The 27,302-nt window shown below is 46.8% G+C and overlaps 1 protein-coding gene across 1 annotated transcript in view; it reads left to right on the forward strand.

Annotated features, from left to right (window-relative positions):
• PPP3CA (protein phosphatase 3 catalytic subunit alpha) overlaps positions 1 to 2,907 on the forward strand; it is a 136,765-nt gene extending 133,858 nt beyond the window's left edge. The window contains exon 13 of the mRNA XM_030449764.1: positions 1,103 to 2,907. Coding sequence (XP_030305624.1) covers positions 1,103 to 1,287 — 185 coding nt within the window. The 3' untranslated portion in view covers positions 1,288 to 2,907. The remainder of the gene's footprint in view (positions 1 to 1,102) is intronic.
• Positions 2,908 to 27,302: the final 24,395 nt, after the last annotated feature.

The raw sequence follows: 27,302 nt of genomic DNA on the forward strand, positions 1-27,302 counted from the left end.
GGAGGCTGCATGTTGGAAGCAGAGCAGGAGTACTTCAGGGTAAATAGAAGCCAAAGGGAGGGAAGGAATATACTGAATTTGATCTTTGGAACTCCCCTACCATTTTCTCCCCAGCGAGCTTGCAGTTTCCTGGTACTAACACACCATTTCTGCTCTGTGGCATGTTCAGACAGAGTCATAGTAAAAGTGCCAGTTCTGGAAGTGCAGTGCCTTGATTTGGTGTGCAGATAAGAGGAAAACACACAGAAGGCTATGAGAGATTATCTGCAGAGCTCTGACCTGCTGTTTGCCTACAGTGCTTTTTTCTCTTTGGCTTTAAAGATCTTCAACACTTCAATTAAAGAGAGGGGAAAAAGAAAAAAAAGAAATTAAAAATAAATAGATAAATCACTCTCTCCAGATGCCTTCCCCAGCCTGTGGCTGCCTTCTGAGGTCAGTGTGGCCTCATTAGTGTCACTGCTGAGAAGCAGATCAAAAAATCCTCAGGTTCAGTGGGAACTTTGGTCCTGTGTCGGTGTGTTTCCCAAGTGGAATTGTACCAATGCCCATGCCCTGTTGCTCAGCATCACTGCTGTTGGGCTGGAGCTGCTTCCTAGAAGCCCAGGGAGGTGTTGGTGAGGGCATAAGGCAACCCATAGCTTTAATGTGCATCCAGCAGACTGTCCCCACCATCTCATCACTCCTGGGTAACCAGCCAGTGCTTTTCCCCCTGGCCTTGGAAAGTCAGATGGGAGCTGTGCAGGCTGCAGGATGTTGCAGTGGGGCACCATGTCTGTAAGGCTGTCAGTGGTAAGGACAAGGGCTAACTCCCTGGCTCAGGGCTGTGCCCTAAGAGTGGTTCCTAATTGCAGACTGTAGCTTCCTGTCAGCTTCTTAGCATTTTAAGAGGACAACAAAATACTGGAAGCTGATCTTGATGGAAAAAACAAAACAAAACAAGAGGCAAAGCAAAGCAGTTGTGTTGCAGGAGATGGCGGTGGTGAAGCCCCAGCGCTTTCTGAGCGGTGGTGTCAGACCTTCTGACACCCATTGCTGAGTCGGGGGGAGAAGCCGCCGAGAGTCCCTCCTCGCTAATTTAACTTTTTAATGATCCTTTATTTAGCTATCAAGGGATTTTCACCCCAGCATAAGATCACTAGCTTCGAGGAGGCCAAGGGCTTAGACCGCATTAACGAGCGCATGCCCCCGCGCAGAGACGTGCCCTCCGATGCCAACCTCAACTCCATCAACAAGGCCATCTCCTCAGAGACCAACGGCACCGACAGCAACGGCAGCAACATCCAGTGACCCGGCCTGGGAAGCAGAGAGGGGGGCTGAGCTGCAGGGCACGGTGGGGTGGCTGCACAACAGCAGCGGGGTGTCCTTGCCTCTGGTAACAGCTTACTCGCTCTGGGGGGGCCCCAGGTGTTGGCTTCAGTTTACAAAAATCATCCACGAAGAGATCGTCAACTTTTAATTTGGTGGGAGGGAGGGTGGGGGAGAGAGAGAGAGAGAGAGAGACACCTCCTTTGGATATGCCTTTAAAATGCTTGTAGAAAAAGGGGAGCTGGTGCTGGGGTGTGTCACCAGGTTAGGGGGAATGAACGTGTTTTCCTACAGCGTGGGGAGCGTCTGGGTATGTGAGTGAGAGGAAGGCCTTTTGTTATGTTACTGGACATGAAAACTTTGTTTAATTTCTTACTAACTATTGTACGTTTACAGTTGCAGCACTAAACACAGGACAACATCGAAACATTTTTAACAAAATGTACAAACTAAATAAGGACTATTTATTGATAATGTTTTGCTACTCTTGTCAAACAATGGCTATGAAATAAATTAGGCGGTCTATTAAAAATACAGAGGGGGGGAAAAAAAAAAGAAAAAAAATATAATGTTTAAAATTTGTTTAAAATGCCAAAAAAAAAAAAAAAAAAAAAGAGTGAGAGAGCGAGCGAGAGCGACAGTTTAATTTTGTACAGATTATGCTTACCTCAGGTTTCTTTAGTGTGCTTCAATGCCCTTCTTTAAATATAACACTTACCTTACTAATTTGGCATCAATTATCCTTTTCTTTGTTTTGAGAAAAAAAAACAAACTGGAATAACGATAACATTTATCTTTTTTTGCTGTTTATATTTAGGGGGGTTTGGTTTGGGCGGTTTTCCGGGTTTTTTTGGTAAATCAAGTCTTGGTTGTGGCTTGCTGAATTTAACTATTTATGAGTGGTGCATTTTTAAGTATAGTGAACAAGACACCATATTAAGTGCAGTGAAAAGCATCTATATTCTGTAAAAATCTGCCTATGCATGTTTTTTAAGAAAAAAACTGGCTGTATAGGCCTGTATGGGACTGTAATGCGCTTAGTGGTCTGACTTATACTGGAAATGTATGTACTGGCGTACTTTATATTCTCTAAAAACAATGCTTAATGCCTTTGAAATTTTGTAATCAAGAAAAAAAAAAAAAAGCTTTGAAAAATTTAAGGGGAGAGTATTCTTAAAAGTTTTTAACATAAGCTTGTCAGTGCACATATAGATGGGTAGCATGTTTAGCAGAAACCTTGTGAAATTGAAATAAGTTTGTAGTTACATGTGGAATTCTAAATGCATGGTAACTGTTAATGTCATAATGGTTTAGTCATTTTGTTCTGTTCTGTCACGTGCCACAAAATGTGTAATTTTTTCACTTTTTTCCCTTTGTATATCAGTTACGGGTTTCAACCGGTTCATTCCGAGAAGGAAAAAGAAACAAATCCAAACAGTCCATTGATATTTTTTAACAATTGTATAAGTGCCCAAGTAATTCACTACAGCCTACAGCCTTGCCTTTGTAATTTGACTTCGAAATGTTGGCAATCAAAGCATGCACTTGTAACAATGAAAGAAGCATTTTATATTACTACTCAATAAAAATGTGCATGAACTTCAGCTCTCTTCCCTTTTTTTGCTGGCTGGGTTGCAGGAGTGTGTGCTTGCTGCCTGCTTTTGCTTTGGGCAGGAGAAGACCATCGCTGGAAGAGAAGGATGACTCATTCCATGACTCAAGGTCAGTCCTTTACTAAGAAAAAATATTTTTAAAAACCCCATTTATTACTTAACTATTTTAGGCTACTGAACGTCTGCGGACTTCAAAGTTCTGGTTAGAAAGCTGGGTTTTCACTAAAATGAGTAAGTATTCTGCAAGTAAAGTTCAGAAGAAAACACTTACCCTTTGTGTGCTTTCTCTCCCTCATCTGAAGTGTTTGAAAAGGTCATTTAGTATCCTTTATAATGTTCCTTTAAGGGAAAAAAAAATAAAAATCAGCAATTTCATATTTCAAATGCTCTTTTAGCCAGATGTGAACTGTCAGAGCTCTGCCTCAGTCTCATTTTCTCCCTCACTGTGCTCAGCATCCATCATCCTGCAGAGAACTGATGGGCAGTGCTGAGTGATGCAGCTTGTGGGTATTTAGTCCTCCTTTCAGGTACTGGTACTACATGTTGGCTCAGTGCCTGCTTTCTGTGTGTTTTACTCACTTGAGCTCACTTGGTAATTTTGGCAAAATATGACGGGGTAAAAATAGAACTCAAAATCTGGGGCTGGGGAGCTGGATCAATTTGAGATTTTAATTTTGATTTCAGAGTGTGTAGAAATACAGCAGCAGGGGTGAGACAGAGTGGAGCTGTTATCTGAAGCTGCTCAGCTGGTTAGTGAGGACGGGCTCTGCAAAAAGGTAACAGTGAATGTTTGAGTGGCCCCTTTATTTCCCTGGTTGGTCCTGTGTCTGTGCTGCTGAAGGTCTGTGGGTTACTCCAGGTGAGTTTTTCTGCAGAGATGCCCGAGGTGGTGCTCACTTTGTGCAGCACTGGGCAGCCTGGCGTGTGCTGTCTGCTTGCATTTCAGCTGGGCCCTGCCAGTTGCCCAAACCAATTTCAGAGCAAGAAAAGGGAGATTTCCTCTCAGCAGTGACAGGGTGGCATAGCCCTCTCAGCTGGTAGGCTTCACCTCAAAAATCCATGCTACAAACCCGTGGTGGGTTGGCAGGTGCTGGCTAAAATTGCCCAAGAGCTCACAGGTAAGCAGGGCAGCCCAGGCTGAGTAATGCATCCCAAAGTCTGTCTGGTCAGTAAGAGAACTTGGTTTGTTTTCAAAGACTGGAAACCATCCAGAGCATGCAAAATAGCAGTGTCCTCTGTGTCCAGGTAGGATGGCCTGGCTCTTTTCCAGAGCAAGTCCCAGCACCCTGCCATGAGGCAGATCCAGGCTATACTCAAGTGTTCCTGAAGGGAAACAAGCACGGCATCCCAGCTCCAGCTCTCCCTTCTTTTTCCTGCTGCAGAAGGAGCTGTTTGGTCAATTTGAAGAAAAACCCTGGTGCCACTGAAGGCTGAGTAGGGGATTTCATGGCCTCATCAGTTTGTCTCCCAGTACAGGTTTCTTCCTGCTTACCAAATATGCTGCATTATTGCCTAAAACATCATTGGTGCCTACGTTAGGATCCACTGTATTTTTAACCACTTTATTCCCACTGTGTGAGGTGCTATTATTGGATGCATGTGGTATCCTCTGCACTATCATCACTTTCCTTTTCAACAGCTATCAAACCTGAGCTGTATGAGCTCCTAGTATACGTTTTCAGAAGAAGACAACATTCCAATTTTGTCCAGGTTTTCCCCCAAGATTGCACTGTATTAACTCTGCCTAAGCTTGTGCCAGAGGTGCCAGCTGTCAGGCACAGGTATAAATTCTTTCAGCATTCTCTTTGATAGCCCCTTTTTATTGCCAGGGGAGGCTCATGTGGAGCCTCTAGAGAAGTCTGGGTGTAGTGTGGCTTTCTCCTGAGAATCCGGCCAGTGAAACTGGTGTCAGAAAGCAGGGCTAAACACAGGCACTGAGAGAGGCTGCTGCTTCTGTCCACTTCCACTTTAGCTTTCGTTTTTAGTGAAACATTTGAGCTCAGGGTGCAAAGAAATGAAAATTTAAGGACTGAAGTTAAAATTTTAGTCCTAGGAAACCAGTTTCCCTTCTATTTTTCAAGGTGCCATTGCTCTGATTAGTCAGATCCATGAATCTTCCCACTTTTACAAAGAGAGGGGTGTGAGAGTTACCTATTTCAGATGTTAAAAACAACACAAGCACCAAAGCAACAGTTTGGAAAACAGTTTGCAGATCACTTAGTTGCTTCTGTGAGGACGTTTGATTCTGCTAAAAATGGCTGGTTCTGGCTTGCAAAAATTGAACTTTCTGGTTCTTCAGTGATTCAGGGAAAAAAAAATGTCCCTATCTTCATATGTATATGTTCATATGTGAAAACCCTGTGGAGTCATGAAAAGGAGGAGTTGATGGAGCTAGAGGTAGGGTGTATATATATATTTTTTATTTTATTATTATTTTTCCTTTTTCTTTTTTCTTTTGTCTCTTCTCTCTTTTCTCTCTTTTTTCTCTCTTTTCTCTACTCTCTTTTCTCTCTTTTCTTATTTCTCTTTTTTCCTCTTTTTCCTCTTTTTCCTCTTTTTCCTCTTTTTCCTCTTTTTCCTCGTTCTCCTCGTTCTCCTCGTTCTCCTCGTGTTCCTCGTTCTCCTCGTTCTCCTCGTTCTCCTCTTTTTTTTTCCTCTTTTTCCTCTTTTTCCTCTTTTTTCTTTTCTTTCCCTTGCTGAGCTGGCTTTGCAGTATCAAGCAATTCTAAAATGTGTGTTTATGAGGCTTTGATTTTCTTTTAAATTTTGTACCTAACTCAAGGGCAGTTTCCCTTTTCTGTGTGAGCCATTCCATGGAGCTGGCAGGTGGCTTTGTGCTCCGGGCTCTCTTCTGCCACAGCACAGGAGTGCAAAGGGAAGGGCTGCCTGGGCTGTCATCCCTGCCAGAACCTGGGTTTAGGTGAAGTAACCCAGCAAAGGATGTGCTAAGGGACTGATTTTGTTGTCAGGGGTGGCAGACAGGACACTACTGCCCCTCTCTGGAGTCCACTTGTGGGCATCATGGTTCTCTCCCTTTTGGGAGGAGGTTTGTGTGGATGTTTGCCGAAGGTTTCAGCCTAGTTGGGTAATTCTTAGAGCAGCAAGACTTGGGCAAGAGGTGGTTGTTCCCCACTTTAACCCTCACAGCCCCAAGGCAGCTGATGTAGGCAGCCACAGTGCCATCCAGCATGTCCATTCCTGCCAAGATCTGGGTGTTTAATGATCCCTTTGGCTTTGAGTGAACAGTTGAACACTGTGACCTGCACTAATTTCACAGCATTTTAGGCCAGAGGAACCTGTTAGGTTACAGAACTTGGACTCACTGAGGTTGGCAGGCAGGGCTGACAGCAGCTCCTCCAGCCCAATTGCTCATGCAGGGTCAGCAGGAGCTCTCTGGGCAACCTGTGCCAGTGCTTGACAGCTCTTCCAGTAAAAAAGATTTTTTTATTGCTAAAAATGCCCTATATTTCAGTTTGTGCCCACTGCCTCTGCTCCCGTTGCTGAGCCTCACTGACAAGAGCCTGGCTTCATCATTTTTACTGCCCCCATCAAGTATTTCAACACCTTTTCTCCAGGCTAAGCTGTCCCAGGTCTCTCATTCTCTCCTCTTAGGTCACTGTTCCAGTCCCTTCATCATCTTCATGGCCCTTTGCTAAACTCATTCCAGTAAGTCCATGTCTCTGTTGTGCTGGGGAGCCCAGACCTGGGCATGCTACTCCTCCAGGTGTATCTCTACCAGAGCTGAGTAGAACTGGGGAAAAGTTAAAATACCTGCCCAGTTTCCTCTGTGTATCATTAAATCCCTTCAGCATACATTGGTGCCAATAATTTAAGAGAAGAGAAGACACTTCTGGCCACTGAAGTTGAAGAGGTGGGAGCCACACCTCAGGTATAAATGGAAGAAGAATGGGTTGTGGTTGCAGAGCTGAGATTTAATAAGAAGGTAAGAGAAAATGGATGCCTCAGCAGTCTGAGAGGACAGTGGCAGACTGGAATAATGGGGTTTTTGCCAATTTGGTAATAAATCACATCAGCAAATTACTCAGGTAGGTGCCAGTTGCAAGAGGGAGGACTCTCTACGCTGTCTCAGTGCTGTTCCATCCTCTCCTGTGTCCCTAATCCTTGGTGCTTCGTAAGGTGGCAAAGAAGTCATAAAAAAACCTGGACAGTCTTGTACCAAGGGAAAGTTGTCCCTGGCTGGAGTCAGCAGGCAGGCAGCTGAAGCCCTAAAGCCTGTGATTTATATGCAGTCATTACTGTAGTGCAGCTGTCTTACCAGGACATCACAGCAGTGAGGAATCTTGTGCCTCCCTGGGGAGGAAGAGGTGGCCTTCTGAGGAGGTTGCCTGAGGAGAAGGTAATTTGTTTCTCTGTCACTTAGTGGTTTATTGGTTTCAGTGGGTATTTAATAAGCTTTGCACTTGGACTGCATTTCTCTAAAATGAGAAGAAAGTGCACTCTGAAGGGAATAGGAAGCTGACATTGCCTCGGCTCAAACAAGGCTGCACAGCTGATGTTTAGACAAAAAGCTGAGGAACCACTGCAGCCACAGTCCTGGGTGTCAAAGCAAGGAAAGGAATGATGAGTGGGGCTGGCAGGAGAGCTTGGGGTAGGTATTTCATTCCTTTCTCAAAGCAGGTAGGAGAAGGAGTGATAATGGCAGTGCTGGAAGAGACCTGAGCACTTAGGCTGGAGGAGTGAGATGATGAGCTACAGAAGTTGGGCAGGCAATGGCAAACCATTCAGGCTGATAACATCCACCTAAGTCTAGATGTGCACTTAGAAATGGTGCTGGAGATCAGGCTGTGACCTGAAGGCAGTTGTGCATAAAAGGAGAGCAGGGAATATAGCACGGGAAATAAAGTTTTGAAGTCCATGATAAAAAGCAGGCTGAGGCTCAGTGCCTGGCAGAGGAAGGAGCTCAGATTGCAGGGGTGAAACCTGTGCTGCAGGCCAAAGGGTTGAAGCAGCTCAGCTTCAATGCACGGGTGGCTGTGACCAAGGGGGCTGGGCCCAATGCAAGGGGCCAGACATGTCATGAAGCCAGCTGGGATGACAAGCCCAAGCCTGGGCTCTCTGCAGGATAAAAGGGCAGGAATTTAAGAGTACCTGAAAATCCCAACTGAACTTGTGAGGCAGGGCTTGCAAACTGACCAAGAAAGGGACACCTCAAACAAAGAGAGAAAAAGAGAAATGGTCCAGCTGAGTTACATCTGCTGATCATGGGGAAAAAGCATCAGAAAAGTTTCCAGACAGCTGAATAAAAGGAGCAGGGTACAACTAAGTGGGAAATGATGCAATGAGGATAAGAAAAAGATTTAAAATAGAGATATTGGCTAAAGGACCATGGAAGGAAAGCCAATAATGAGATTTTAGGGTATGGAAACAACTGCAGGAGCTGAGACAGAAGCAAATTCAGAGCTTAGTGCACTTATTCCAGGAAAATGCAATACTTTCTTTCCTATGGTCATAACACAAAATACCACATTTGCTTACTCATCGCATAGCAATAATATTTAACAGCTCTCTGAATGGGTGGTTTATTTTGAAAAGATACTTGAAGACTACATAAGTAGAATAGTATATATAAGTAAGGAGTAACTGCAGGGCCATTGGTCTGAGCATATTGGTGTGCAAAGACTGAAGGTGAATGTTGAAGGAGCCACTGAGTACAGTGTGTCTGAGGGGACCTGTTTGGTGCTGTGCTGTCAAATGGGTGCCAGGAATCTGTACATGAATCTTGTGGTAGAAAGGAGCCAGCTGAAGGGAAGGTTTTAGCTTTTGGTGTTGGAAGAGGAAATTCAGGGTGATGAAAATGTTCCTCACAGGTAGTTGATAGAAATTTGGCTAAGCAAGAAATGCTTGTGGCATTTTAAGTTGTTCCTGACTTCCCTTTCGCACCTACCTCTCTGTGCACCCTGGACAGCTTTCCGTGGGAGACTGGGAGAAGGGGATTGGGATTACTAAAAGGGGATCACTGCTGGAGGAAGCTCCCTTCCACACACTTCCTTTCCTCTCCACTTTCTTCCCCTCCTGTCCCTTTCTCTTCTCTCTGTCATTCCTTTGTTTACAGCCATTGTTTTGCCACTGGTTCCTTTTCCCAGATCCCTTGTGGCTCTGTCCCTTTGCTGCATCCACCTCTGCCCATGTGGGAAAGACACAGAGCAGTAGAAGAGTCCCCACTGCAATCAGGCTGCACCAGGATCACACCTCCAGTGTCACCTTGGGGGTGTCACCTCAGTTCCCTGTGCTGCTGCCATCACCTCTACCATGTCTGGAACTAGGTGACGTGTTCAGGCAGCTGCTGCCCATGAAAAAGCTAGAATAAAACTTGATTAATTCCGTGGGGACTGACCCTTGGCACAGGAGCATCACCAGCAGGTCGCAGGTTTATGATTTTTCTCCCTATTAAGAGAGGTAGGAGTGTTCCTTTGGAATGAGTGGTGGTAGAAAAAACACTGGTGTTTGCAGAGAGAGGTTGAAATGGCAGGAGAATAAGGCATTTTTTTTTTCTTCTAGGAGATGGGAAATAATATTGGTAACAAAGGCTTTTGTATACATATCGAGGAGCTCTGATGTTGCTTTGGGAAGTGAGTTGCTGTCAGTAAGTGCAGTAAGCAGAAATGTTCAATCCAGGTTGGATGGGACTTGGAGCAACCTGGGCTGGTGGGAGGTGTCCCTGCCCATGCAGGGGGTTGGGACTGGATGAGCTTTAAGGTCCCTTCCAACCCAACCCATCCTGTGATGAACACACTGCCCCTTCCTGAGGAGCTGCTGGGAACAGCAATGGGGGGATGAGTTCTGGATGGATGGGGGGAGGAGATCGGGGGCTTCTCCTGGTCTTTTCCGCCTCCGTGTGGCTATTTTAGTTACAGTGGAGAAAAAAAAAATGGTCAGTCTCGTCTTTGCTACCTCCCAGTGAAGAGTTTCTCTTGGCCCTTTCGCCTCCGCAGCTTTTTCTTGTAAGGAGTGATTCACGCGTGTGTGCTCTGGTATGGAAATGGATTAGCGAGCCTTGCCAAGCAACCTCTTCAAAACACAGCTGGGTGCTGACACGGCAGTGTTTCCCTCGGTCCGGAAAGTTAAATCCAGAAATAACCTCCCTTCTCCAGCAGCTCGATGAGTCAGGCGGGCTCCGGGGAGGGCTACGGGATTCCCGTCCCCAGGAAGCCCCGAGGCTGCGGGGGGGGACGCGGGGAGGGCTGAGCTCCCGGGGAAGCAGCGCGGAGCTGCCGGAGATCCTGTCCGGACTCGGAGTCCCAGCAAATGGACCCTGCCCGGGCCCAGGGTTCCGAGAACCGCGGGGTCACCGTGGTTGGAGATGAGGGGGCAGGGAGTGGGGCGGGGAAGGTGAGGACGGGGCACGAAGTGATGCTGGGGGTGCTGGATGCTCCCCCTCTCCCCCAGAGCTGGGGGAAGGTGTCCCGGCTGTGTCCATGGGGATTTCTGTGCCTCCAGAACTCCCTGCCAGGAGCAGAGTGTGGGAGCTCTGCTCCCAAAGGGCTGGCAGGGCAGCCAGGGCTCCCTGGGGCTCTGTGTCTGCAGGTTCTTGAAGGGCAGAGCAGGGATGGGACCTGCACTCCCCCAGCTTCCCAGCCACGGGTCCCTCAGAGACTGGGTCTGGGGGCTCCCAAGTGATGTGTTTGGTGTTGAACAACCTGAGCTGACACTTGGCTTGCCCAAAATGCAAGTGGGCTCAAGCCTTGTGAGTGAGCAGCTCTGTGGCAACGTCCCATAACGGGTGAAAATGTGTGCTGTGAGGTCTACAGGAAATTATTCTGATTATTGAGGTGTAGTTGGCTGTTAAGATCAAGATATCCATGCTGTAGTTACTGAACCCATGGTTGCTCTGTGCCACCCAGGCTTTTCTGCTGGGTTGGTCTTTGGCATCTGTGACATTCCTAGAGTACGAAGATTTAGGTAAAGCCTATCTCTGGCAGTGCTTAATCTGTTTATTTCCAGTTCCTGTGAGTTGTACCTTTATTGTGGTTTTCCAGCACAGATAACCCAGCTTAACCTCTGCATCTGGTGTGTCAAAATCACATCCAGCCCCTCACTGCTTCATCAGGAGTGTGAATGAATGCTACCATCAACACAGGCACTGCTTGCAAGATGTATGTGCATATATGTCTGTATGTATGTTAACCAACACAGGTGTTTTGGGGACAGAATATGACCTTTTTGAGCATTTCAGATTGGACCTGCCTCATTACCCCACAGGCATCATGAGACAAAACAAATACAAAAGTAGGATGCTGCCATGTCTGCCTTTTTCCCCCCCTCATTGTGTCTGCATGTCTCATCTGGCCCTCCCTCCAGGTTTCTTCAGTACAGTTTGGCACTCTATCCCAAAGCATTCCTAGGAAAATACAACAATACAGCAAGGAGCAGCAGCACAAAAGGATATTTGGGCCATTTAGAGCTGGTAGTGACTTTGGAGTAGTATTATTAACTATGTAATACTTTTTTTTAGTGGAGCTTGTGCATGAAAACCTTTGTATCTAATGGCAAAACTGTCATCATTTCCTGGCTCAGTCCCCTGCAGCATCCCATGCAGCAGAGAGGTCTTGGTTATTGCCTGTTTGCAAGGACAGTGAAAGGCCAAGGCTGGGGGGGTGGGAGGAAAAGGAGAGAAGAAGGGCAGAAAGTATGATTTTAATAGCAGAAAATAATTTTTTTCCCCAAAACTATTTTTTTCTTATTATCACCAAGATTACTTAGGGATAAAAAGGATCATTCAAAAAGGATCAGCTGGGAATGAAGCTTTAGCAAAATTATCAGAAGACTAAACACATCATTTATCTCTGTGCCACAGCTGAGGCGCCATGAAAAATATATTCTGCTGAACACTGAAAATTAAATTAAGTTATGCTCATGTGAGCACTTGGATGTTTTTAGGATAAAACTGTGGGGTTTTGTAAGTGGCTCGGGTACTAAACCCTTTGGGACAGGTGTTTAGGGGTGGGTTTGCCTGGTTATTGGCCAGCTGCTGCTCTGGCAGTGGATCACAGCAGATACACCCCTACTCACTGTCAGATCTGGGGGATGTGAGGGGTTGAAAATCAGATGAAAAGCTTGGTGGGAAGCTGTGTGTTGCTGTTGGACATGGCCCTTTCCTAGAGCTGCCAGCAGGACTGGCAGAAGAAGCAGGGAATAAATTATTGAAGTGATAGAGGTGGTGCTTTAAGTTCTACCTTTCTCTTTCCAAAGCCTTCTGCTGGTGCCCCAGCCTCCCAGACCATGGGTGCAGACCTCACCTTCTTCAAAAGCTGCCTCCATCCCTCATGGTGTGCAGGGTGCTTTGTGGCTGCCTCCTCTCTCCTCTCCCTCCTGGAAAACTGCACTTTCACAGAGTAGCAGAGGCTGGCAAGGTCCATCCTTCCAGGGGGTCTCTGCAGATGTCTGCCCCGAACTGAAGGACACCTCCTGGGAAGAAAGAGAGCATGGGAATTCCTTTCTTCTCCTCCATTTCCCTGCCAGGTGATTCATTTGAGCCATTGGTTGAGTGAATGTTGGAATGGCCACCCAGAACATCCAGGAGGGCCAAACCTTGTACCTGAACCGTGCTGGGAAGGGAGCAGCACCACAGTCCCTGGGTAAGGAGCTCCTGGTGCTGCCTCTCTTCTCCCTGTGCAGGTTGGGAGCCTGCCCATCACTATGTGTAAGTGAAATCGTTGCCATGGTGACTGCAGGGCCTTCTAAATATGGCCCCGTGATGCCCCAAATCGCAGGGGTGTTGATTGCTGGGGTGCACCCAGGGTCCCTGCCATCCCCAGAAGCCTGCAGCTGTCGAGGCTCACCAGAGGGGGAAGGGGGAACCCCCCAAATGGGTGGCAGCATTAATCACCAGGTGCTGATTTTTCTCTTTAATTTTTTTTCTCTTTTCTCCCCACGATGCACAGGCTGGCTCCAGGACCCTGTGTGCTGCAGCTGGTAAGAATCGGGCTGTCTTTATCCTACAAGTAGCAGGGAGGGATTTACAGCGTTTGCACTACTGGGTTTTGCTGGGTTCTTGCCTGACTTAGAGACACAGAGCTGTTCTGTGCAGGGCTGGAGGAGGTGAGATTACACCCAATGCAACGATCATTTGTGTAATTACACCCCAAAACCCCAGGCACACCCCTGGGCTGAGTGTAGGGGTGTAAGAAGGCAGGCAGAGGGGTGCAGGCTGAGGGAAGCCGTGATGCTCAGACCTTTTTTTATTGCCGGGCTGGGGAAAGCAGCGGTGATGCTGCTCGGATCCCGTGTCCATCACCCCCTGCATCCTGCTGGGAAGAGGCGGGAGCTTCCCAGGATGCCCACCCCAGCCTTCCGGGGATGCTTGCTCCTCCTCCGCCGGGCGGAGATGAGAGATGCTGGCAGGGGATGAGAGCTTTCCAGCATCACCTTCCCAGCTCCATGCCATCTCCCCATCCCTGACAGCCTCGCCTTGCCTGGCTCGGGGTCTGCTTCTGGTTCTGCTTTGCCATTCATAGCTGCGGGAGGACCCTCTCTGTCCCCTTGGGTTTTCTCTCAAGGGGATGTTCCTTTCAGGGAGAAGCAGGAAAATAACCAGGAGCTTTTGCTCTTACTGTTATGAAAGACAGAACGCGTTGTTCTGGGCTGGCTGGTGCCAGCTCTCTCCTCAGGGCAGGCAGATTCTGAGGGAATTTCTGTGTGAGGTTCCCTGCAGCAAAGGGAAGGGTGTCAGGAAGGCTGACACCCCCTCAATCCCACCCCCCCCCAAAAAAAAGGCAAAAAAAAAAGGCAAAAAAAAGGCCCCTCTGGTCATAGCCAGCAAGGCAGCTCAGCAGGAGCCATGGGAGGATGGATGTGGAGACAGAGCTGGAGTACAGGGGGAGAGGGTGCAAACTGAGGTAAAATGTAGGCTTTGGAACCCTGCTACTGGCTATTTCCTACATATCTTAAAGTTTTTGTTTCTTTCTTCATATTGTAGCTGTATAAAACAGAATTTTGTGTTGTCTCCAGGGAAAAGCATTAAATGTCTGTCTCGCTGGGACCTTGCTGTGTGTGTGAACTAGAGATCAAATGCTGCTCACCCAGATCCCCAGACTTTGTATGTAAAATCTATTGCTTGCACAAATATAGGCAATTTCAACCTACCTTTTCCAGTCCTGGAGGGTATTTTCTGAAGCTGAGACGAGTTAGGAGGTTTCTCTGCAGGCAGTGCTAAGGTTGAGGACATTCGGCTCTTCCTCAGACTCGGCTCTTCCTCAGACTCGTCCCTCACGCATCTGAGAGACTTTCCTCTGAGGGCTCTTGTGAGCATCTGCTGATTTCTCTTAGAAATATGAAGAATAAGGTTGTGAAAACACCAATTAAACATTCACAAAGAATTGCTAGTAGCTTACTTAGCAATTGCTAAGGCAGATGAGAGATTTGGGAGCCAAAAGATAAGAGGATCTTGACACTGTCAGAACTTCTGTGGTAAGAGAGATTTCCCGCCCTTGGCCTCACGGCGGGAAGACGAGACAGGAACATGGCGGCGGTTACAGCCGCGGCTCGACCTGCCTCACAGAGCCTCCCAGCCTCCTGGGACAGCTGGAGCCTTCCTCCTGGCAGATTTCCTGAAAAAAAAAGGGGAGAAACAGCTCGTATTTGAGGTATGAGGCACGGGGTGGAAAGAATAAGCAAGAAGTGAGAAATGTGGTGCCACAAAACCGCGGCCCCAAGGAGTGGTGAGGGGTGGGAAGAGGTTGCCCAGGGAGGTGGTGGAGTCGCCATCCCTGGGCGTGCTCAAAACTGAGGTAGATGTGGTGCTCTGGGAGCTGTTTTGGTGGTTATGGTGGGGCAGGAGTGGGTGATCTCCAAGGTCCTTGCCAGCCGTGGTGGTGCTGTGGTTCCTGAAGCCATGGCACTGAATGCACAACAAACCCAGGGAGCAAGAGCCCGGAGCAGCACTGACAGGTGGAGCCACTCTGGAAAAGGAGGGTGTTACGATCCGAGTTATTATTTATATTTTGATTGTGAGGAAAATTCAGCCACTGACTCAAGAGACGACGCTTGAATTGACAAGTAACCAGACTGCTGGATTTAAAAGTAGTTACAAAAGTTTATTTCTAAACAGGGAAAGCCGGTTTTACTAGCAATAAGGCCTTTTGTATGAAGTAATCACCTTAATCGGTGGTCTTTAAGAGTAACAAAGGGAGAAACAAAAGAGAGGGCTGGAGGGTTGCTTCTGGGTTTCGCTGTTGAGTCGCTGCTCTGCCTTTTCGTAGCTGGGAATCGGGGTGACGAGCTGAGGATGCGTCGAGCCGAAGAAGCGCGCCCGCCTTTCCCGTCTTTTCCTAGGGTTATTTATCCCCAAAAAAGAAAGGGGGGTCACTTCATTCAAGATGGCCCTGATCCATACAAATCTCCAGGCTTCCTGGGATGAGTCATTTCTTATCTTTGTGTCCTGGAACCCTGCTAGGTTTGGGCGACCAGGTGTCTGTCAGGCATTGCTTGAGATAAACATATGGTAATTACCCGCTGGGTGAAGGAAAAAAACTGGTCCCAGAGACATATTTTATATTTTCGGTTCCACATGTATACCACAGGGGGAGAGGAAAGGGTAGCCAGGCACAGCAATTTGAAGGCATAAAAAACATATATATGGTGAGAGAGGGGCCAGCAATCAGGAGTTATTCAGGGGGTGTAAGGATGCTGGGCTCAGGACTGCCAGTTCTCCTCTGGGTCTGGTCTCTGGCTTCATCTGAGGTGACTGGTCAAACATGGGGCACCTGGGGCCAGGGCTGAGCATGGGTGCTGGTGGCATCCCAGAGGACTTCTCTGGGCAGCAGAGAGGGAGGCTGGGAGCCACACGTCACCCCGTTTCCCATCTCACAATGGAGGCAAGGAGGTGTCGCTTGGAGGTGTTTGTGCTTTTTAAAAACTGAATGGGATGTGAAAAACAAAATCGTTCCCTACCCCCTCAGAATGATTTATGTTGGCATTTAATCCCCCTTGTGTTCCCCTGCCCACCACGTTCTCTTTTTTTTTTTTTTTTTCCCCTCTGCACTTTTGCAAGCAGTGGGAAGGCAGCACACTGGTAATTACAACCCAGGGCTGTTTGGTCACAGAACTAGGGAAGGAGGTAAAGAGAAATAAATAAATAAACAAATGACAAATCCCATCAATCATCATCATCAGTGCAGGTCCCACTCTTTGCAAAGCCCACCAGTGTGTTCCCAGGGAGACTGCAAAGGGATTGGTAGTGATTTGTTGCTGGCTGGGTGCTTGGCTGGTGGCAGTGCTTTCTGTCTGCCATGTGCACTGCTGAGGCAACCCAAAACCTGCCAGCACCAAGGGGGGGGTCTTGCTGCAGTGCTTTTTTTGGGGGGGAGGGACATTTGCATGGCCAGGGTGGCACATCCATCCCAGCAAATGGAGTTTTGGGGGTCTGGCACTGGGCAGCTGCTGCTGCAATGCCTGGGGAAGTGTGGTGTGGAGTGCTTGCCTGGCCAGAGATGTTTGATTTTCTGATGGCTGTTTCTCAAAAGCCTGGCTGTAAACTTCCAGGCTCTCTTTGTGTTCACACGCTGGTGGGCTGCACAGTTGTATCCTTCCTTAGAAACTCATCTTTTCTTGGGCTGCCTGTCTGCAGGCCATGATCACTGGAGCAGGAGATGCAGGGAACTGGTGGCTGATGAGCATCACCTGCACTCTCCTTTTCCATCCCCCCTGTGTGCCCCGGAGCCTTGGGCTGTGGGGTCAGGAGGAGGGAGCTGGCAGCAGACGCTGGCAGGGGCTGCTGCTGCCTGTGCAGTGCCTGTTGCCAGTCAGTTAATTAATAAAGCTTCCTGGCCTCTTATCCAAGCCACCATCTCAGCCAGTTTGTGTTCCCTGCAGCAAGCCATCCCTGGCTGGTTTTTATTTTTATCCACTTTGCTTTCTAGCTTAAGGTCCCTCATCAGGCTGTCTCAGCCCAACAACAATAAAAAATGCAAACTATTCACAAAACAGGGCCAGGGGTGTTCTCCCTACTTAATGCTTGCAAATGTGGGTAGCCAAGTTCTGCATCAGCTCCCTGAGGCTATTGTCCTGGTGTCATTCAAGGCAGTTGTGTGGTGTCTGGCTGCTGGAAGGTTTTCTTCTCCTAAGGTGAATTCTTTTGCTTTGTTTCAGAGGTTGAGGAGTTTAGGTTTGTTTTGTTGTCGTTTCTTTGGTTTTGTTGGGTTTTTGGTTTTGTTTTGTGTATTTCTGACATCCCAATGGGCAGGTGATGGTTCCAAAGGAAAGCAAAGCTTTGTGGTGTGGCTCCTGGGACAGAGGTGAGTGGTTCAGCAAAGTCTACAGCAGGAGGGCAGCCTCTTGGGGGATGGATTAGGAAAAGAGGCCTGGAATCAACAGAGAAGTCATGCATCCTTGAGAGCTTCTCCTGCAAGCTTGCTTGTCCTCCCTTGGGAGCTGATGCAGACCAGCTGGGCATCCACCCATCAAATCAGGGCTCTGCCACCAGTGCCCCGTGCCCCCTGCCCCCTCCTCACCTGGACACCCAGGAGGGGGCTGATTTCACTGAGCTGCTGAGCAGCCATACCTCACCCCCCTGAAAGCCATGAATTACTAATGATGAATTACTAATTACATGACTTACTAATGAGAAAGCAGCTCTCAGTCAGGATGCCCACAGCTGCACTGCTGTGGTCTTTCCCAGCTGGAGGTAACTGCTTCAAAACCTTAAGGGGTATTTTTTGGCTCCCTTGTTTCTCCTGCCCCATCCCTGGCAGTGTCCGAGGTTGGATGGGGCTTGGAGCAGCCTGGGCTGGTGGGAGGTGTTCCTGCCCATGCAGGGGGTTGGAACTGGGTGAGCTTTAAGGTCCCTTCCAACCTAAACCATTCCAAACCTTTCTGTGATTCTATCCTCCCCATCCCTCTGCATGAGAAGGAAAATCTGTTGCCTTCAGTTCCTCCATTTAGTTTCTACCCCAGATCTCTCCTCACCTCCCAGTCACCTCCCAGTATTTTAAAAATGCAGGTGTTTCCCTTGTTGTTTTGTTTTGGGTGTGGTTTGGGGTTTTTTTTTTTGTTTGGTTTGGTTTGGGGTTTTTTGTTTCTTTTTTTTTTTTTTAATCTTCAGAAGAACAGCCACCAAACAGTATGAGATGGTTGCTTTTTCATCAGCCTTTATCATGCCAAAGAAGGGTGTTGGTGGAGAGGACCAAAAGTTGGTGCTTGGGTTTTACAGCTGGAGATGGGGCAGCAAATATGTGCAGTTATCCTTTCCACAGCAGAAAAGCTCAGAGAGCTGAAAATACCAATATTTATGATTATTAATGTTGCTACTGATTGCTTTTCTTCCACTGGGTGTTAAAAATGTGCTCATGCTTCACCCTTGTGCAGTGTCCAACACAAGAAAATGTCACTTCTTGCTTTCCAGGCACCCTCTTTCCCACTGCCTGGCAGCCTTGGCAAGGTTGCTCTTGCCTCACCTGTGCCACTACACTGCAAATCAGATCCCTCTCACATCCAGCAGCAGCATCTGGGTATTTCCAAGGAGTTAAATATTTCTGGGATTCACATTCAAGAGAGAATGAGTAAGATTTAAAAGAAAACAAATTTGCTTTGAAACCTGCAGATTTAGATTCAAGGGCATACAAAGAAGCTCCAGGATTTAGCTAACTTGTGTGAAAAATGAAAAACCCTGAGAAAAAAGGAAAGAAAACAACAAACCCAACAACCCTGCTGCAAGTAGTATTAGCTGCCAAAGCCATAACTGTGCAAAGCTGGAAATCCCTTGCTCAGCTGAACCTAGTGCATTGGTATAGCATCTTAAGTGAATTAGCTGGCACTGGAAAGCCAGCATTTCTTATAAATAATAAACCAAACATTTCTTCTTCTAGTCATCCTGACAGCTTTTTTGGAAATCTGCAAACACAATAGTTGTGTCAACCAGCAGTGTCATGTTTGGATCGGCACTTTGGTTTTCTGATGGGAATTAGAAAAGGGAGTATCTGTAAAGCAGTACCATGCTTATAGACTGTAAAGTATTGTCCCTAATGCAGAGACAGATCACCTGTGGAGTGATAATTAAAAAAACAAAAGCAAACGAACAAGAAAAACCAAACAAAAAACCCCCATTATCCTTGTAATCTGTGGATGGGTTTATATTACACAGTTGAGTTGCTTTCCCTTCTCATCCCTCATCCTGAGTAACAGGGTTACCCTGGGCAGGGTGGTGAGTGGGGAAATCTTGGAAGATCAGGTCTGGTCCACTCCAAGGGAAGAGGTAGTGCCTGGGAAACAGCAAGACTTCTAAGCTACAGAGCTTTTGATCCCTAAGAGTAGGTGAGATAAGAGATATGTAAAAGCAAACAACCAGGAAAGACTGAAAATGTTTATATCTTCTCTGTTGTATTTCAGGGAGTGGCAGATGCCACAGTATGTTGTGGAGCAGAGGATCTGTAAGGATGCCCAAGAAAACCAGGAAGCTCCTATGGAATTCTTAAGAGCAACTCAGGGTCTGGGAAGGCTACAAAATGGTGAGATCTCAAGGCATCTGTCCCTTCAGATAATGCTGTAAAAAGTAAGGACTGTTGGTGGCCATTTAACACAGAGCTGATGACAAAATTCACATACAGGGTTTTTAAAGAGGTTTCCAAGTATAGATGCTGAAAATGGGCATGTGTGTGTCTAACAAACTGGGCAGGAGCCTGAGATGGGAATAGAAATTTCAGTGGTCCTCTCCACAGAATGCTGCTTGGTATGACTGGAGGGATTCAGGGTCTTGCTGTCAGTGTTACCATTTTGCTAGAGATAGGGAGGAAAATCAAGACTGTTGATGGTGAGTAAGGCAGGCATTGGAGGAGCCTGAGGACAGACAGACCCTTTTGGCTGTCACTGCTGGCAAACAAAGCATCCTACTGAGTGGCAAGGGCTTCTGGAAGGAGGAAGAGAATGAAATGAGTTCCATGACAAGTAGTGTTGGGTCTGTCTTAACTGTGTCAAGTAGAGAAGCCAGCCTGGTGCTGGGATTGCCTTAGCTCCTCCAGGAGCCTGACATCCCAGATGGAAGAGGCAACTGGTTATTTGACTTGCTACTCTAAGCCTTAAACCTAGTTATCCTTCTCCTGTGTGCTGCTGGAAAGGAAAATAAGGGGTAGAAGAAGAGGAGGAGGAGGAGATCTCTCACTGGAGGAGATTGTATAGGGCCCTGTGCTAGAAGAGCTTAAAGATAGCAACTGTGAAATGTTTAAATTTAATTCCATACCCACATACATTGTCACCACTGAAATTAGAACAGCTATCCCACAGGGACATGAGAAATCAGGTTTTTTAAAAAATACATGGTAATTAAAACTATTAGAAAAAAATCAAACCTTTTTGTAACATTGGTTTCCCAGTTTTCCAATGGGATTATGGGGTTAGTAATGTGAGATCAGGGGGGAAAAGAAGATGCTGATACCTTGGAAAGCTAATTGGAGGGCAAAGTGAAGGAATCCATCCTGTGTTATGACAATTGCCAGCAGCTGCAAGCGAAGAAAGGAAAACCAGCTCCATCCCACTTGTCATACAACTGGCCATATGGAAATACTTATTTGGGAAGCAGTAATTGGGAGCTTTCATATAAAAATTGGTTTGGATTTGTCTGGGAATCAAAAGGGCTTTCTCCTTCAAGATTAACATTTTATATTAAATATTAACAAAAGAAGGAAAGCAGTTCCTGCAGGGTTTTTCCAGCGTGGCTGCAAGGATTTGCAGTTGTGGGAGGGTGTGCACCAGAGGGCAGGGGGGGAGGCAGGCAGGCCCTGGCTGCTCAGCTCAGCAGGGCTGAGGTCTCAGCCACAGAGTCAGCCTGGCTCAAATATTTTGAAAATAAAAAAAAATCAGTTCCAGAGCTAAGAACAAAAGGAAAGTTGTTCACCTCTTCAGAGGTTTACAATTCAAACAAAGCAGTTTGGGGCTGAGCTCTTTGCACTGCTGGAAACCTCTGTGCAGTGCTTTGCAGAGGGTGAATGCAGAGCTATGTCTGTGTCAGGATTCCATCTCCTTTCTTCTTCCTCCTATTGCTTTGAAGGATAGGCAATTGTAAACAATTTAAGACTGTAGATTGTCCAAGTCAGTGATTCTATGGTATTTCTGGCTAGAGTAGCCTGGCTACTGCAAAGAGTTTAAAAAGCCTATTTCTGCCTAGCTTTAGGGATGGGTGGATCTAGATGTGATCCATCTTCTCTCTAGGTGCTCTTTGCCTCCCCATTGCTCCCTGAGTGAGGGTGTGACCCTGGCTTGCAGCCCCCCTGGATGGTCCCACCACTTCCCCTCCTGCCCTCCCAGCCCATGAGCTTGAAAAAAATGAAGCCAAGGGAAGCAAAAAAAAAAAATAAAATGGGAGCATGTCATCTGCCTCATGCCTGGAGCAGAGCCAGGCTTTCTGGTATTTAGAAGAGGGGGTCCAAACAAGTGTTTATTTATTGATTGGGAAAAAACACAGCATTCCTCTGACTTGCAGTCGGGTACCAAAAGGGATTTAAATAAACCCTTCCAGTCCAGGAATCCAGACAAAATGTCATTCACCATATGTTTATTCCTAAAACTTGGCACCTCCTTTCATCAAAGTAGTTTTTCACATGCAGGCTGTTTGGTACCAGAGCTCAGCAAAGCAGGTATAATTAGCAGCAGCACTTGAGGGGGGAAACGGGCTGAGAGAATGATTTCCTTGCTGCTGCACAGGGAGCTGAGGTGGGGGTTTGGATTAGAAACAACTTTCCCAGCTTCCCATTCTCTCCATGCAGGTTACTGGAGTTGCACTTCTTATTAATTTTAAAAACAATTGGAAAAATAGTATCTTGTGCATTTCTTAAAAAGAAGTAATAGATGTTTAACATGCTTGTACGACTAGCTCAGAAATACCTAAATAAATGGCCTTCCAATCTGACTGGCAATAACTGCCTTACAAGGAAGATGTAGGACAAGTTGCTGTGCTCCATTTTGCATTCAATTAATGTTCATCAGCCAGAACACAAACCACTTTCTGCATACATCATTTATATGAGCTTTACAAATTATCCACTCTTGTACTGCAGGCATAAGTCACTGGGAGGAAGCCGTGCAAAGAGCCTCAAAGGCATAAGCAACTAGAGCAAGATGGGTTGGTCTGAAACTTCTCCAACCTTTTGCATACCAACACTAGGATTATTATCAAGTGCTCAGAGATTCTGGACTTCAAAAAAAGCCTGAGAGCTAAGGAGGCAAAGATAATGGATCTTTTTCCTTTTTTCACTTCAGTGTTTATACGCAAGCAAATAAAATTATAAGCTGATTTTTTAATTAATTTTTCCTTAGCTGCAAAACAGAGCTATCAAAAGATTAAATGCATGTGCAACTATCCCCTTTTTAGCTAAATTACTAATAAATATGAACATGATTTTTTTTCTGAAAGTGGTAAAAGTAAGAATTAAAAAAAACCATGAGTTCTTTCTCCTGACACATAGAATCTCTTTTACTTTTTCTCTTAGGAAACCATGCTAAAGGGTCTTCCCAGCAAATCCACAGATTGATTTTCTCCACAGAGCACAATTATGCATGCAAAGTCTTTTTGGTATTTCATGCAATATTACTTTTTAATTCAGGTCTGCGTTTCTGGCTGGCTGGTGGGAGACACAAAAACCTGTGTGATGCAATGCCAGCCTTGGGGTGTGCTTTATGTCTTTAGGTGTGACTGTCAGGTATGAGCTCCTGGTGGGATGGCTCTTCATGGCACAGCCAGCTGGAGGAGAGGGATTGCATCCTGGGGTTCAGTGGTATAGACTGCAGGTGCAGAAGGATGATGCAGTGGGTGTGAAACATGGGATGTACACAGCATCACTCTCTGGGTCTTGGTACAGTATCAGAGACAAATTAAGCCATTTTTTCCAGTCCCCAAATTGTGCTGTAAGCAGGAAGGCTATGGGTAAATTTTAGGAATATTACACATGCTGCTTCTGTAATTTGGTGCTAGAGCATACTATTTTAAAAACCCTTATGGTACTAACTCTGCCACAACAGCCTTTTTAGTGCATCCAAAGAGCTATTCATACCTTCAAAAAAAGGACATTACCAGTCTTATCTCCCTCATCCTGCAAAAACCAGAAAAAACAAAAGCTGGATAAATTCTATCTTCATAAGGTTTGTTTCCCCATCTTTTTACACATGTCCTCTGGGGAATTCTGTGCAGCCTGGAAGTAAACACACTCAAAGGGTGCATAAACCCAAGCAGTGTGTAAGGCTTACACAGCAAATGGATCTGATGCTTTTATGCTTAGCCCACTGCCATGCTGGTTTCCACACAGCACTGCCTGGGCTCAGTTAAATTTTTTTTTAGGCTGATGTTACAAGCACACAGGGAAGAGCCTGGGGCCATCCCATGAAGTGTTTGCCCTGAATGTTTCACCAGCCAGGGGCAATGGTGTTGCTGGAGGTGTCCTGCAGAGAGGGGGTTATGGGAGGGACTGTGTACCCAGGGTCTCCTCCTGGGTGGGCACAGCAGTCTCCAGGCAGCTGATGTCCCTCTGCTCCAGATGCCTTTCTGCAGACACAGTGAGGTTATTCATCATCCCCATTCCCTTCTCTCCATCCTGCTGTTTCATTTTGGGGTGTGTTTGGTTTTCCCTTTGAGTCATTAAAAGTGGCAAAGCTTTCACTGGCACGTTAGTGCTGCTTCAGGTGAGTGGTTAGCAGGCAGAAAACCTCAGAGTGCATAGGTAGGCACCTGGGATGCAGGTTGTGCACACAGTCACTGAGATGGAAGGGACCTCTGGAGATCATCTAGTCCCATCCCCTGCTAACCCAGGATCACCTGGAGCACGTTACACATGGCTGCAGCCAGGCAGGTTGTGAATAGCTCCAGAGAAGGAGAGTCCACAGCCTCCCTGGGCAGCCTGGGCCAGTGCTTTGTCACCTTCATTGTAATCAAGTTTTTCCTCATGATTAAATTGAGCTTCCTGTGTTCCAGATTGTGCCTGCTGGCCCTCATCCTGTTGCTGGGCACTACTGACAGGAGGCTGCTCCAGCCTCCTTACCCTCACCCTTTGGATATTTACAGACATTGATAAAGTCCCTTCTCAGTCTTCTCCTCTCCAGGCTAAAGAGTTGGAGCTCTCTCAACCTTTCCTTGTACTCTTCTTGACTCACTTCAAAAAATCAGATCTCGGAAAGAAAGCAGAGACTAAAACCCTGATCCAGAAAACAAATAGTTCTCCACATAAGCCCATTGGGACTATCATAGGAGTTGTTTTCATTTCCAAATGGCACTCTGTGGAAATTAGAGTTTTATTCATTCTCAGAGGGGGAGGAATCAAAACACGTGGAAAGTGTTTTTTAAAAATGTGTCTTGTGATAAGAACTGGGAGTCTGGGAGGAAGGCAGTTGATTTTTCTTGAGAACTTGGCCACTATTTTGGAAGGTGTAAGCTGAACTTGGAGGGAGGCAGCCAGTTTCCCAGCACGATGAGGCTGCAGCACCTGCCTGGGGTGTGCCCTCACTCCAGGGGTGGGTTTTCTGCTCCTGGGTGCTGCCAGCCTCACTCAGGCTTTGGCCAGGTATTTTCATCTCTTGGGAGTGGGTTGGTTTTTTTTTTGTTTATTCATCAAGATGTATGTGTAAGTAAATCCTGACACCTTAGGGCAAAGCTTCCCTGTGCAACAAAACTGCTAAGAAAGGAAAATGAAATGAGAGCAGGCTACAGATGATGCACTGAAATGCAAATCTGTTGACTCAGATATGCAGGGATGAAATAACAATATTTTTTACTTTACTGGGGTCAAAGAAGCAAAAGTTAAAACAGAAACCAGTTTGGGGAAGAGTAGAGTTGAGGCTGTGAAAAGAAGACCTAACAACAGCCCTGTAGTAAGCACAGATGAATGGAGATGGTGGTAAACTGAATGGGATTAATAAGAAATGTAGCTTTGCATACAATGAGGCTGCTTGTTTGAAATGCTGGATACAGGCATTTCAGCACATTTCAGTTGCCATACCAACCCAGTACAAGCATCACATAACCTTTCATCACATTATTCTGCTATGATCACATTATTTTACAACTTTGGTTGCTAGGAGAGCCCGGTACCTTTCTGCATGCCTCCAACAGTTCTCACTTTGCAGAGATATCAGCTTCTTGTGGCTGGCCTGGGAGATAACTTATAGGCTCATTAGCAAGGCAAGAAACCAAATTATACGTGTAGGAGGAGTGAGTTGCATTGGAAAAACTCTCCATGAGAGGCTGGCTGGGATTTTCTCCTGCTGTGAGGATGGCAGGGGTGGCTCTTGTCAGAGAAGTGCTGGGATGTGAGGAGGTGGCAGTCTGGGGGCCAGATGTGGAGGGAGCCTTAGAGAGGTGCCTTAAGCTGAGGAGCTTCTCAAGCTCTGACTTTGATGAGTTTATATTCCAGAGTGCAAGCTGCATTTCATGCTGTCAGGTTCCTGTGCTGGAAGTGCTAACAAACGTGGTTATGACTCTCAAGTCGTTTCTAAGAGAGAAGAAGATGATTCCCAGTCACTGAGCCACCCTTTTGAGCACAGAATATACCCAGAGCAAAAGGTATCAGCTAAGCTGTGGTGCAGCTGAATGCCCTGTGCTTTGTGGCACTTGGGCATTGCAGAGAAGGGGTGGCTGCTGTGTGGCATATGGGGCTGGCACTTGTTGGGGCACAACAGGCAGCAGAAAGCAGTGACAGCTGTCACACAGGTTGTGTGTTGGAGATGGGTGTGCATCACTGTGAGGAGGGGGTGTTCTAGCATGTGGCCTTACACGTGGACAGGGGGGCAGTGTCAATGGGTTGGGGTGACAGCTTTGGTCAGGAGAGAATGTGATTTCCTGCCAGTGCTGACTGCTGAAGAAAGCTGCTCTGGGAGAGAAGGGGTAAGGGCAGAGGGAGGAATTCCTCTGCCTGGCAAAAGGAACTGGCAGTACTTTCCTACCTCAGGTATCTCTGGAGGCTTCAGTGTTTTGCAGCTTCTGGAGGACAAGGTCTTGTATGTCTGTGTGTGGGTTGTGGGTACAATGGGTAATATGGAGGTCTGAAGTGAACAGGAAGATGAGAAAAACACTGGAATGTTTTTAAGTGTGCTTAAAAACCAGGAGCTGGTAGTAGGAGAAGAGCTTTTCTTTTTCCTTATAGTTTATATATGATTATGGGGACTCTGGGAAGATTTTGTCCTTAAACCACACCCAACAGAGTGAAGAGAGGAAAATAAGGGGTGTTTTTTTCCCCTCAGTCTTCCTCCCTTCTGTGCCTTAAACTGAGATTGCAATTAAAACAAAAGCCCAGCTGCCCAAGAAATGAAAGAGAAATGTATGGGGCGACCTAAATGTTATCCCCACCCTGTTCTCCTTTGAGAGTTAGAGGAGCTGGCAGCAGTGCCCCATGCACATCTTCCAGTGGAAACAGGGGCTCAGCACCTTTGTCACTCTGGTGATAGCCATACCTCTCCTTGGGGGGACAGAGATTATGGGCACAGGCCTGGAGGAAGAGGCATTTGATCTCCCAGACCTGGAAAAATCTGCCCAGCTCACATTTCTCAGCAGCAAGGGGCCCTCCTCCCTCTGCTGTGGAGTGTCAGGCTGTGGCACCTTGTGGAGCACTTCTCTGCTCTGAAATGACAGCCTGGCTCTCCAAAGTGTCACCAGCAATCCAGTCCCCAATTAATGCTGTGGGTTTGTGGGTTTTCTGACACTTGTTCTCAAAAGCTCCTGTGGGCTGCTGCAGCCTACAAGCCAGAGATCACTTCTGCTGTGCAAGACTCAAAGAGAGGAGAAGGGAAAAAAAAAGGCTGGGGAGGAACAGCCAAGGTTTCATTATTCCATGCTAGCAGGAGAACAGAATACATTTCCTTTAATACGAAAATGTGTCATTTAAGAAAAGATCCTGCTGTCTGATCAAGCTCTCCATTAGGTACTTTTGCATGTGCATGCACAGAGCCAGCAGCTAAGCCTACAGCACTGCTGTGTATTGGAAACCAGAAAAATGCTGCAGAGTGCTTCTAAAGAATAGCAATTTGGAGGTTGTGGGTGGTTTGTGGGTGTAATAGAAAAGGCTGCATATGGAGGCATCTGAATTAGGCTTCTCTTTAGGCTGCTTACAGTCTCTATCAAGATTGTTAAGAACCTGATTCTGCCATCCTTATCCTCACCTACTAGTGTGTTCTCCTGTGAGCAATTTAATTTATGTGCTGCCAGTTGTACCCAGGGGCCTCACACAGAAGCTGAGCATCGGTGGGGCTGAATGCAAGTGGGAAAACACTGAGCTTTACCAGATTTTTAGAAAGCTGAGGTCAGTTGGTCAACAAAGCCCAGCTTAGGGCTGACCCACCACCTGTGTCACCCACCAGAGGCTGCCAAGATCATGGCTCTCAGCATCCCCAGAGGGAACAAACCATGCAGTTGCTCTCTTCATGCTGCTGACTCGTGCTGTCCCCTTCCCTGCCACCCCA

This window comes from Calypte anna, chromosome 4A, assembly GCF_003957555.1.
Source record: "Calypte anna isolate BGI_N300 chromosome 4A, bCalAnn1_v1.p, whole genome shotgun sequence".
NCBI classification, from domain to species: Eukaryota; Metazoa; Chordata; class Aves; order Apodiformes; family Trochilidae; genus Calypte; species Calypte anna.